The 13,295-nt window shown below is 59.6% G+C and overlaps 1 protein-coding gene across 1 annotated transcript in view; it reads left to right on the plus strand.

Moving 5' to 3' along the window:
* The window catches only part of PTPRN2 (protein tyrosine phosphatase receptor type N2), an 806,499-nt gene that overhangs the window by 538,385 nt on the left and 254,819 nt on the right, over positions 1–13,295 (plus strand). The window contains exon 13 of the mRNA XM_086680696.1: positions 2,050–2,114. Coding sequence (XP_086536822.1) covers positions 2,050–2,114 — 65 coding nt within the window. The remainder of the gene's footprint in view (positions 1–2,049; positions 2,115–13,295) is intronic.

Genomic DNA, 13,295 nt, shown 5'->3' on the forward strand with positions numbered 1-13,295 from the left:
ATTTCTGAATTTTAAATTAGTGCAATATCAAAATAATAGTGTTTCGTGACACATTAAAATCATGACATTCAAGCTGTGAAGTCCATAAAGTTTTGTTAGAACACAGTCAAAAAAACCCAAAGGACTTGGTACCCACTCAGCCCTGCATGGTTCAGTCACCGCATTTTACTGTCGTCTGCTCACTGGAGGTCATTTGTGTCGCCGTTTCCGGGTAGTGGGAAGGCTGGATAACCGAGTGTCCTGAGGGTGTGGTGAGCCCGCGCCGCGTGGCTCTGAGAGCTGTGGGGACCCCGGCAGGAGTCGCTGCCGGGAAGGCCTCCCAGCACCCGGGGCTTGGGCTGCTTGGAGGCCGATCCTGCTTCCCTCGAGCTGAGACCAGCGTGCATTTCTGGTGCAGGAAAGGGCCTGGGGCCTAGGGGGCTGGTCGGCAAGCCTGCGGAAGCGTCCTAACTTTGCCCTGCAAACAGGAGGATGGCCAGCGTGCGGCCCTCTGCTTGGGGGGGGGAGATCACCTGCCGCCGGCTTTGTGGAGGAGGTTTTGTTGGGACACGACCAGGACGTCCGCTTGGGTAGGATTCCTGTGCCTTCACGCAGACCCCTGGCCTGCCCCGCCCGGCACACCTACCACCCCGCCTTCTCTAGGAGGTTTGCTGACCCTCGGACTGGGTTCTCCGCGTTATTATTGTCAGACCGGCTTTTTCATCCCTGACCCTGAAATATCGGGCACTCCTCTGTAGCAGTAAGTGCAGTCCCTTTAAAATACCCTTTTCATGCGCTTTCTCCTTCTCAGCCTATTTAAGAGCTCACTATTATTCCCCCCAAAAGTAGCTTGACATTCAGTAAAGTGTTTCCTTTGTTCGCAGAAGAACATTAAGATCGATTGCTTTGTACTCTGGCTCTTCAAGACTGTTCCCCTCCATTCGGGGTTTACATTGGGACACCCCCTCCCCCTGCCCTCTCTCTGGCCCCGCACCCGCTGAAGGGTCTGAAAGCGTTTGCCTCTCCAGCCCAGATGGGGTTGTGTCCGCCTCGTTCTCTCAGCGCGGGGATGATTACCTGCGTGTAAAAAATAATGTTCATTTGTTCACGGGGAAAAACTTGGTACAAGACGACGAGAGGCCCCGAGGTGGGCAGACAGGCTACAGCGGGCTCCCGTTTGTAACCCTCTACGAGATATAATCCCATTACCCAAGATTAACGTGGGTGCAGGACAGTAAGAGTTGGAAGTAACCGCTATTTTCTTGTTCTCGTTCGGCATTAACCACAATTGCAAGACACTCTTCATTCTTAGGGTCTGCAGCAAAATTGTGTTTTTCCTGGTATTCATTTCCAAAATGACATGGGCTTTACCCGAAAGAACACTGCTGCAGATTTGTAAGCCAAGGTCAATTGCTTCGTGACACGACTTCTTCCCGACAAAGTGGGGGCAGGTGGGTTTGCGGTGCGGGCGTTAGGATTGCCGGGTTTTCATTTACATCTGCTAATTGTTCCAGAGCTCACTTCCCTTGGTCTCATATGGAGGGTCATCGTCCTCTGCCGGTCCCCCTCGTTCTAAGTCAGGGGCAAACTAGGGCGCGGATGAGGGACGGGGCGGCCCCCGCCACCGCTGGAGTCAGTGCCCGCGCTCAGGCTCGCCTCCCAGTGAGTCTTCTTCGTGAGCTCGGACCCTGGTCAAGGGGCTAGGGTTAGGGTGTCTCCCGATGATTGCTCAGTGAATGGCCATCAGAGAGTTCTAAAATGAGACTTCACAGCACGCAGAGAATGTCTGCATTCGACGCCTCGTGCAGTGTTTGCAACAGCCGTGTGAGCTCGCTGTGATGACGCTCGCCCTGTGCGTCTGCTCCCGGGGTGGGGGCGGGGGGGGGGGCGGAAGGGGCCTCGTGCCCAGCGGGACCAGCTCCGGGCTCGTTCACAGCTGGGCTGTTGAATTCGGCCGTCTGCACACAGTGACTTCGTGAAATGCTTTTCAATAGAGGAAAATGCTCAGAGTGTCTTGAGAACGATGAGCTCTGTAAGCTGACCCCTGTGCTTCTTAATTTTTCCTAACAGTTGACAACAAGGACAAACTGGAAAAAGCATCTGGACTGGAGATTCTTCAGGCGGGAAGCGGGTCGGTGAGTACAGGAGGGGCTGCCCTCTGAGACGCGCCTGTTGGGGTGCCGCTCCCGTCCGTGTGGGGACCCGGGGGATGGCCGTACGCGGTCCGTGTGACATCATGCTGACCTGGGAGAGGCCGGAGTTGTTACCTCCCGCTGCTTGAAGACGCCGGTCCACGGAGCCTGGCGAATGTGACGCTGTGTTCGGTGGCATTCGAAGTTGTGATTCAGTGTCCCCCTGAGAACGCAGCCACGGGGTCGGAAAACACTGAATCTTCAGAAAACACGGACTTCCTTCTTCAGAGGTTTTGTGGTGGCTAAGTTTGTGGACGTGCCCCAGCCAGAGGCATTTCTTGTACCCTCCGGGGACTCGGTGGGGGGGGGGGGGGGGGGTGTGGCAGCCTGTGCCGTGTTACGTGGAGACACGCGTTGGGCCGGGACACCACGCACGCGGGAGCGCCTCCGCGCTGTGACTGGGTGGCCGTGCTGCTTCAGGAAGAGGTGCTCGGCCAAACGCTCCCGCGGCAGCCACAGCTGATGGCGCCCACCTCTGGGCCCCCTGGCTGGCGCCCGCTTCCCCGTCTCGGGGCAGCTTCGTGAGTCGCACGCGGGACGACGTGGTTCCTCGCCAGGGTGGCAGCCTGCCACTCGTAAGGCAGCGTGGACCCAAAGCAACCGGTGCTATTGCGTCGAAAGTGTAGATCTCACGGCCCGGGCCGTTACAGATAATTAACTGCTAGGGGGCGGCTGATTTATGAGTGCTCCTCGCAAACCGCGGAGGCGCCCTCCACGGCGCCACTCAAAGATTAGCCGCTCTCGTGGGGAAATCTGCCGTTCGGCAGTTGGGAGTCCTGGCTCTCGAAATGAGAATTTTAATTAGTTGCTCCTCACAAACAGGCTCCTTTCCGCACTTGCCGAGTGGCGGGCGGGTAGGAAGGGCCTTGCAGAGAAAGCGCCCGCGTCCGTGTTCCGCTGGCGTGACGGGCAAAGTGGGGAGGAGACGGGCGGAGACTCGTCGGCGAAGGCTCCGCGGGACCCGAAGACCCCACTGTGCTTGGTCCCTTCACTCCCAGCTCGGGCCGCGAGGAGGGTGAGCGTGTGTCAGGGAGGACGTCCCACTCGACCCCGCCCCCGCGTGCTGGCAGTGAGGGGAGGAGATGGAGACGCGGGGGTCCGGAAAGGGCCGAGCCCCCGAGGAAGGAGCCGGGGCCAGTGGCAGAAAGGGCCAGGATGGCTCGGAGCGTCGGAGTCCCGATGGAAGCTTCCGACCGTGCTGCCGGTCCGGGATGCAGGAAAGACGGGGAGCCCCTGCCCTCCTTCCCTGCCTCATCCTCACGGGGGGGGGGGGGTCCTGTTCGGTGTCGAGTCGTTGCCGCAGGAGGTGACTGGGGAGAACGTCCACGCCGCTTCTGCTGGGAAAGCTCTGGCACCAGGAGCCCCCCCCCCACCAGGGTCCACGTGAGGACGTGGGGCTGCCGGCCCCCCCAGACCCCAGTGCGGGGCCTGGTACCCGGGGGCCCTCTTCCTGAGGGAAACACCGTCTCCTGTAGTTTCGGGAAAGAGAGGGGACACGGCGATGGGCTGCGCCCCCGGCTCGCTCCGGCCGAGCGAGGTTTCAGAGGCGCCCTCCCGGCCGGCTGCTGAACAGCAGAGGGCGAACAACACTGTCGGTGGGACCCCAGCCCTCCACCTGCTGGGGGACGCCGCTCAGACCCGGGGTTCTGGACGTTGTGACTTGGCGTCCTCGCGCCTCCCCGGCATCTTGGCCAAACCCTGCTCCGGTCCCTGCCTCCCCTAGGTCGGCTCCCCGCTTTGAGCCCCTCTGCCCTCCGGTGGCTTGGGGGTCACCGACCCAGCTCGTGATGTGCTGCTGCAGCCCCCCAAGCTCCGCGTCTGTCTTCTCCCTGAACCTCGTGTCTCCCGGTCTCGGCTCCCCCCACGCGACTCCGCCTCCTGCCCTGTCACGGGAGGTGATCGCGGCCTCCGCCTCGCTGGGTCCCTGGGAAGCCTCACAGGAAGATTCCCTGCTTCCCCAGCCCCTGCAGCCCCCGGCGGTGTGTGCTGTCCCCGTGTGGCCCGACCCGCACCTTGAACCCACGTGGAGCTGCCACATTCCGGCGAGCGGCTCCCAGTCGCGCCCAGCTTTTCCCTTCTCCGTTCATTTTGGCATCTGGACGCTCCCCGTCCCTCTTTGGCCTCGGTTTTGTGTGGTTTTCCGTGGGTGTGTGTTCTTTCGTGTTTCTGTGTCTACAGTGAGAGGGCCCCCCCCCCCCGTTCGGCTCAGCACCCCGTTCGCTCGCTCGCTCGCTGTAAAGATTCTCACAGGGTGCCTGTGGGCGCCTGGCACCAAGGACTGGGTCTGCGGCGGGGGGGGGGGGGGGCAGACAGACAGACCTCCCCCTGGCGGAGCTCCCCTCCCGCTGGGAGCCGGGGCCCGCGGAGGGACGGGCTCGCTGTCCCCTGTCAAGACAGAGCCCTGCGTCACCTCCACTGGTTTTGTCTCTCTGTCTCACGTGGACAAACCATCTCTGCGTTTCCGTGCCACGAGCCTCACGCAGGGTCCGCGTGGCGACCACGAATCAGGTCCACGTCCGGACAGCCTCACCGCTGCCGTCACCCCCTCTCCCTCCTGGCCTGGCCTCCTCACCCGTGGGCTTGGGAGCCCCGTGGCCTCGACGTCTGCCCTTCTCTCCACCGGCACACTGGTTCACGCTCACCTCCTCGGTCGCCACCCGCGTCACCGCCTGTGCCGTCCGTTCCCGTGTCCGCCAGCGGCGGCGCTGTCGGGAGCCTCCGGGCTTCGGCGAGTGTTTGTTTTCTTTCTCCGCCCCCGCGGGGCTGCGGCTTGGGGTCAAAGGGCGTGTCTCGCTGGCTTTCCCATCGCCCTCTTGCCGAGGGAGCACAGACTCACCGGCACGGATCTCGGGGGACGGCTCCGCACCCGCCAGATGATCATTTGCAAGCGCTTTCACTGGCCGTTCCCCATGCGCGCCCTTGGCGATTCTCCCCTCCCTCGTGTGCGCACACACCCACCCCCCTCCGTCCACGCCCCTGCCACGTGCCTCCTGCGCCAGAGCTCTGCATCCCGCCCGTGTCTACGCTGCCAGCTGGGACGAATGTCGGGTCCCCTCCGCTCTTGCCCCCTCTGCACTAGCACATCAGCCCCCCCCCTCTCCGGCTCGTGGCTGTCAGCACGCAGTCCGCTCCCGCGTTTCCCGCGCTGTTAAGTAAAACCCCGACGCCAGAGATGCCTTCCCAGCAAACGCTTCAACATCGGTGCGTATTTCCCACACACGGCGCCTCCCCCGCCTGCTCCCTGCACCCCTGTCACCGCTCGGTCTCCCCGGTTGTTGAAGGTTCTGCATTCAGCCGCCTCTGACTCACGGCTGCCACACCAGCCGCCCCCTCCTGGACCGCAGTCCCTTGTCCCCCAGGCAGGTCTCACTGACCACTGAGGTCCCGCTCTGACGACCCCAAGGCACAGTCTTCTTCCTTGTACTGCCTCCGGAGGGATCGCGTCCAGGCTTTGGCTTTGTTGTTACCCATAGGATGGTGACCCCAGACTCCCCTCCCCAGGCCGACACGCTCACTGTGCCCCAGTCACCCCTGCGTCTCTGCACCTGGAGGTGTGGCGAGCCATCTCAGCCCACGAGGGCAGAGCAGGACACCCGAGCTCCCTGCCACCCCATCTCCATCCCCGAGGTTCTGCGTCCCACAGACAGAAAGGGTGTCACTGTCAGCCGTGCGGTGCGGTCTAGGCATTGGATTGACCCGATTCCCGGGCAGGCGGGGAGGTCCTGCTAGGTGGGTTGGGGTGCCAGCAAGCCCCCCCCACAGCACTGGCTCCTTCCTTTCCGCCCACCTGACTCATTTCCCTCTGGTCCCTGAGTGGCCAGAGCCTGACCTCGCCACCTTCAGGGGCGGAAACAACCACCCCCAGGGACTGGGACCCGGCCGTGCAGACTCCTCTGCCATCCTGGCTGCCCCCCAAGCCCTGTCTCGTCCGAAGCCCCAGGGCTTTCTTGCTGCACCGCGTGTGTGGAGACCAGCTCTCCATTCGCCTGCCCTTGTCCTCCTGGCGGCCTCAGAAGACAGCGCTCCCTCACCTTGAAGTTGACTGAGGTCGTTCTTGGCAGGTTCTCCTGCCCAGGATCCCCGCCCCCTCCCCGGACTCCTGCCAGAGCCGAGCACATTCAGAGGCCGCCCCCGATGGAGGCAGGGGCGCCGGTGGGTTTGGAGCTGGTTTTAGAAGGTGAAAATGGGAACAAAGGGGGCAAAAGTGGAGGTGTTTTTAAAAAGCTAACGTCTCTGACGTTAACCGTGTCGTGCTGTACTAGGGCTGATTTTGATGATTCTGGGGTTTTTTTTCTCCATGTATTTGCTGTGCACCTGCTAATTCTGAGTCTGGAGAGAGCAGTGGACGGTGGTTGCTAAATGCCTCGCGGTCTCTCTCCCTGGTGCTCGAGACTCACACACGTGGCGGCAGAGCCAAAGCCCTTTAAGCCAAATGGAAATACCTCGAAACAAAACTTAAAGGAAATGAACAGATTACAGTACACGCACACATTCCTATTGGATCGGGGGTATTTTGTCGTGTTTCAGGATCTGATTTCTGACATCTTGAAAGGGTTTGCATTTTCTTCAAATTAATAAAGTCATGTTTCTTCAAAAGGAAAATTCTAATATTACGAGAAAAATTCAAACATTTAGAAGGAAAATCATCTAGATGATTGTCACTGGGAGGGATCCGGGAGGGCAGACCCCTGCGTCTAGCTCCCGTAAGTGCGTGTGAAATACGGAGTTACTTTCTGATCTCGTGACGGTGTGATCTCAGCGGGAGAGTGGCTGCCCCTCGAGCCCGGCATTGCTCCCGAGCCTCGGAAACTCAGCAAGGGAGCTTCAGAAGAGCACACGGCACCACACAGTGGTCCTGGTTCAGACCGAGCGCTGAGGGCCTGCCACGGAAGGAGCCGGGATGGTAATGAGCTCTCCGTCACCCGGCAGCTTCAGGCAGAAGAGAGACGGCCATCTGTTCAGATTCTGAAAAAGGAAACCTTTCCATCTAGTGCAGGGAGGAGAAAGTTTTCCTCACCCTCCTAGGGTCCCTGGCTGGGGACAGTTACACCGGCAAAGACCGATGAGCAGGAGAAAGGTACACAGATGTGTTCAGTACAAGTTTCACGCGGCTCGGGGGCATAAGGAAATGCAGACCTGAGTATTTCCTGTGGGATTTGACATGACGGGCAGCCGTGGGGAGCACGGTAGGTTGAGGGGTGCGTGGGAAGGGCGGTCGTGGGGAGCACGGTAGGTTGAGGGGTGCTTGGGAAGGGCGGTCGTGGGGAGCACGGTAGGTTGAGGGCTGTGCGGGAAGGGCGGTCGTGGGGGGACTGAGGGAGGCCTGTTTGCAGGGATCTGCTCAGTGTCCCTCTGTCTAGGAGATACAGGCTGTCCCTTCCTCCGGACACAGAGGACCCTCTCTGGTGAGGGCCCGTGACCTGCTTCAGGGAGAAGGGGCGGCCGGGGAACCTTCCCGCTCTGGCGCCGTCGGGACCTCCTTCGGGTGGAGACATTTGCATGTCGAGGCGCCGTATTGGGGCAGCGTGTCCTGAGCCCCGTCCCGGTGTGGTGGGGTGTGGGGCGTGGGGGGGAGGTGAGGTGGACCCCACCCTCATCACCACCCCCCTCTGCTTACCTGTGCACGTCTCTCGCTTCTGTCATCTCTTGGGCCCCTGGGCCACGACTTTGTTCAAAGAAAGGAATCCGGGGCCAAGACTATGCTGATCCCAAATGTCCCTTAAAAGTCCGTGACGCTGTGCTCGTGTGTCGACCCCAGGAATCAGTGTGCGTTCACCACACGGTGTGTGTGCACGTGTGATACCTGGTACCGTGCGGTGTGACGGATGTTTGAGAAAACAGCCCCTTCCTCCGCAGAACCCCACAGGGACCGCTGAGGCGCACGTGGGCACCACATGCAGACTTGGGCTGAGTCCCTGGGGCCCTGCCCACCCCCAGATGCCCTGCTCGGTGGGTCCAGTTGGACAAGGACATGACTTGACCTTGACATAGAGGGACCTTTGCCCAGCGTGACCATCAGGGTGAGCGTCCCCAAAAACAGAGATGGGGGAGGAGCGCCACCTGACCTCAGGTTTGGGGGAGGCTGTCCCCTTCCATGTCGTGGATGGCGCGGGGACCTGCCTTCGTCATGCCTGGTGGACTCACAGGGTAGTTGACGGGGCTCTTGGCACGAGGAGTATGACCACGGCCCTGCCGGCAGGGGACCGTCCGGCCAGTCGGCCTCGTGGCGACCAGGGAGGCGGGGTCACGGGCCAGTCTTCACGGGGCCTGGAGCGTGATCTGGAGTCTCGTCTGCAGGCAGTCGCGTGGTTTCTTCAGTAAAGATCAAATGTGCTCAAAGTCACGCACTCAGCTCGTAGAGAGCTCATGAGGGTGGTTGCCCACAGCCTAGACAGCTTCCCCCCCGCGTCCCAGGGGTTTATCGTAGAGGACCTTTGGAAAAATCAAACCCGAGAAATACAAAGCCAGAGGAAGGTAACTAATTACACTGGAAGAATCAAACAGAATGTGATGATTTCATTAAAAATCGTTCTGAGGCCTCTCACGGTGAGGCAGCCACGTCACCTGTTTGCACAGGCAACGTGCAAATACACGCATGTGGTCCCTCGCACGGCTGGGGGATGCTAAGCGAGTTCTCTCCTTTCCCAGAAATGTCTTTAATGCGATTTTTGACTGTCTATTTTGAACGTGTTGTAGGTTCGCAGGGACTTGGAGAGACGGTGCCAAGATGCCCTGTTTGCCCTTCACCTCGTGTCCCCCAGACCAGGAGGCTGATGTTCGCTCAGCACGTGCAGAGTTGTGTCCTTTTACCTTTGATGCCCTTCTCACGGTTTTAATAAGGAGAAGACCAGAGTGCGCGTTCACGTGTACAAACTTGCGAGGGCGCGACGGGAGACACCCCGGTGCACGTCCCCGGGCTCCGTGTGGCCACGCCAGCCCCTGCTCACCTGTCGACCTCACAAAATGTGAGAGAGAAGGGTGAAAATAACTCAGGTCATCATGTGTTTGTAAGGATCTCCCTCGGCACTGTGTCGCACAGGGAGGACGCCGTGAGTGATATAAAACATCCCTGCTGCTGGGATCCAGGCGCACCTTGGGAATCCCGGGGGAGGGGTGCTGGCTGTGGGCAGTTGGTGGGGGCAGGTGGTGGGAGCCTAACGTGGAGACGGGGGGCTCGGGGATGGGTGCCGTCGGAGGCGTGGAGTCCGTGAGAGAACGGACGGCGGGGCGGAGGATAAGTCTGCCGGGTGGGCAAGATGGGGGCGTCAGGGTGGACAGGGTCTCTCGGGCAGAGACGGTAACGTTGTGTTGTCGTGAGTCCGTGCTACCTGTAGAAAAACGAGGCGTCCTCCCCTGGACATGCCCGAGCTCCCACGGCTCGCCCACGGCTCTTCCGTGACCAGAGGCGCCCCGAGAGCCCAGGGCAAACTTGGAACCTCTCCGCAGAAACACACACACTCCTACGCACGCCAGGGTGGTTCCAGGGACGCACGGCGTCCCCACCCAGTGCCCAGGCCCCCAACAAGCTTCTGGGAGCCGTGGCTGACTGGCTGCTGGGGCTCGGGCGGTTCCAGAGAGATCTGGGCTCCCCGTGTTTGTCCTTTGGTTCAGGAGTCACCTTGGGTTATGCTAATGTGCATTTCTGAACCCAGAAAATGGAATTTGTTCTTCCTAAAGCAAAAAGTGCATGAGTCCTAAGAAAAAGTCCTGTTTACTTGTCAACATTCTTAATTTGTGTTTGAAATGAGAGCGATCTGCATGAGATTGCATTAAAGTATTGGCAGGGCCTTCCCAGATCTGTTCTGTTCTCAGCCTGCTGGGCAGAGGTGATGGGGGTCAGAGGTCAGCTGAGAGATGCTGAGGGGCTCTGAGTTCTGCTGGAGCTCAGCTCTCCCCCCGCCCGGCCCACCAGGCCCCACTGCTGCTCTCCACACTGTGTTCTCATTTCTTAAAAGTGAAGAAAATCACACAGAACTGTGTTCGATGTAATTAACAGCACTTGCCATATCGACAAATACGAGTTTATTATGAAACAGCATTTTTTCCTTCTGAAATGCTGTAGTAAGTACCACGTCACGTGGGCCACGAATGTCTTTTCAATACTTTTTGCGGTTTAGAGGCAGGAGAGGTGCCATGTGATGTGGCAGTTGCTATAGTGACAGATTCAATTTTTATTCAACATCAGAGCAAACAGTCACGTCAAATGAAATAAGGAGAGTCCGCCTGGGGCACCTCACCCGCCCCGCCCCGCCCGCGCCTGCTCCCAGCGCCTCCCCCTGCATTCTGGGGGGAAGTGTGCCCAGTACGTGTCTCCCTCGCAGGCTGTTATGGCTGGGATTTGAGGGTGTCCCCGTAAGGCGTGTGGGTCCGTCTCACTAAAGTGGGGTATTGTCTCCGTGGCTTCCTCTGAGTTAGTGGGGGGTCAGGAGGGTATTTTCAGTGAAAGAGCTAAGCTCTAGAGACACTAAGCTCTCCAGCTCTCAGAGGGTAACGTTTCAGAAACCCCTTGGAAGGCTCAAGCGGTAAGACTTGGAATTGGCTCGAAAGAAAGTGAGGAAGCGTGGAGGGAGTAATCCCCAGCCCAACCCAACACAGCCGCCCTGGCCACCAGCCGCACGCGGCTCACAGACGAGGAAACCGAGGCTCAGAACCTCAGTGACGGGGGCGGCGGTCAGGTTTCAGCCGGGACGGCCTGATGCCAAGCCTGTGTCTTACTCCCCAGATGGTGCCGCCCCGGCATCCACGGTGACGGTGCCTTCCAGGGGACATCCAGCCCCCTGTGGGACCCTTCGGACAGAGTCCCAGCGGCTGCCGGCCCTGAGCCCTCTGCGCCAGCCTGGGCTTTGGGCAAGAGGTGGAACGGCCCGGCGTGGTCTGCGGGCGGCTGTGACAAAGCACCGCACGCCAGTGGCTCAGACGGCACAGGTGTGTGTCACAGCTCCGGACTGGCATCCCGGGTCGTTCCCCAGTGGCCGTGACGAAGGATCAGTTCCAGGCTCTGACCACCTGCACCTGCTGTCCCGTGCACGTCTGTGCTCATGTCCAGACTTCCCCGTTTCATAAGGATACCTCTCCTATTGGACCGGGATCTCTATAAAGACCGGGTCTCCAAATAAGTTCCCCCCAAGTAGTGGGGGTTATGACCCCAACATATCATCTGGGGGGACATGCTGGCAATCTCCCCTCCCCACCCCACCCAAGCGCTCAGGGTTTAGAAAGCTGCTTCCCTACCAGGGGTCCTGAAGTCGGGAGTGGGGAGGAGCTGTCTGGGATGAACAGACGCCCCGTCCTCGGGGCCAAGGGGGCGCGTCGTCCCTCGGCAGCCTCCTCCTCCCCGTGAAGGGCTCCCATGGCATCTGTCAGAGCGTAGTCGAGTTATGTGATTTCATGTCTGTCCCCCTTTAACCGTGCGCTCAGGAGTAAAATCCACGTGTGTCTTAATCATCCCCGGTGTCTCCAGCGCTCGGCACAAGGCCTGACATATGGCAGGAACTCAATAAACACTCGTTGAAGCGAATTGAATCGTGAACCCTGGCTGCAGGGCAGACGCCCCTTATTGGCACGTTCCGTCCCTTTATGCTCGCTTTTTCATGGATCATTCAGACTGCCTTTCCCGGGGCTCTGAAGCCCCCGTAGAAAATATATTGCACATTGTGTGGGCTGGGTCTGCTGTCGCTGAAACAGCAGAGGACCGTGCTCCTCACCGCAGTCCTCGGCTGCGTCCCCATGACAACTGATTTGAATACCTTAATTGCTGATTTGAATACCTCCTCTTTGCTTAATCCAGGGGTTTAAAAAAAAGGCTCTTTCCATCCGTATGAAATAATTAGTAATCAATATAACAGAAAATATCATCAAATGCTAAACTTAAAGCAATCTCATGTCAGAACAGACATGAGACCCACGCAGTGGTCGTCCAGGATGGTGCAGGTAAACGTGTCCACACCCCCCTGCGGCGAGAAGGGGGATCCGCCGTCCTGACGCCCCTGAAACCGGGCCTGTTCTTCAGCCTGCCTCACACCCAGCAGAGCCACTGACACTGCATTAGCGGCCACGGCCGTGAACCCGCCTCTAACTACGGTGCTTGCGAGTGGGGGTCGTGGCCGGAGCTGGGTCACAGGTCCCTGCCGGGGGGCATCGGGGCCAGCAGGACGCACCTCCTTCTCCCTCACCTGGGCTCCCAGGCTCAGGGTGGCCGTCCACACCAGGCCCTGAGATCAGGGGCCACGTGGTCCTGCCACGTCTCCACATCCCAAAGACGGGGCCTCATTAGCAGGCCCTGGCACCCCGCGTGCCACAGGTGGGGTGCCCCCACAGCCGGTCTGCACGGGTCCCGTGGCCCTTCTGTCTCCTGTCTGGATGGTGGCCACCACTCCTGGGTGTCGGATCCTGGGGCCACTGTAACACAGGGCCACAAACTGGGGGCTTAAGACGGAGGAATTGATCTCTTGCACTGCGGAGGCCAGAACCCCAAATCCAGGTGTGGGCAGGGCTGTGCTCCCTCTGAGGCCTCCAGCCTCTCTGCCTCTGCCAGCTTCTGGTCTTGTGGCCATCCTTGGAGGCCTGTGGTTTCTCGACCCATCTCTCTAGCCTTGCCTCTGTGGCCATTTGGCTTCTCCCATGCGTCTGTCCTTAGAAGGACACCCACCCGTCACGTTGAACCGAGGCCCACCCTACCCCGGTGTGACCTCATCTTAACCTGATCACGTCTCCAAAGACCCTATTTCCAAATGAGGCCTCTCTCAGATAGCGAGGGTTGGGAATTGCATGTGCCTCTTTGGGAGACACAAATCTGATCCACAGTACCCTGAAATCACAGATGTCCTCTCCCCTCCTGACTTGAAGCCCCAGGATTGATGGCTGACTGACCTCCCACTGAATTTTTCTCCTTTTGGGGATACGGTATTTTGCTCATGTGATTGTATGGACCAAGTCGGCCTCTCCAGCCTGATCTGTTTCCCCTTTAATGATCTAGTTTGACCCCCAGACCACACACACACACACACACGCGCGTGCACCCCTGTCTGCCCGGTGCTGACAAAACTGGGGAGACCCAGTGTCAGCATCCAGGGTTGGGGTCATCACGGTTCACACCTGTCCCGTGAAACCTGAGAGAGTAAAGAG

This window comes from Puma concolor, chromosome A2, assembly GCF_028749965.1.
Source record: "Puma concolor isolate L17-30 chromosome A2, mPumCon1.1.hap2, whole genome shotgun sequence".
NCBI lineage: Eukaryota > Metazoa > Chordata > Mammalia > Carnivora > Felidae > Puma > Puma concolor.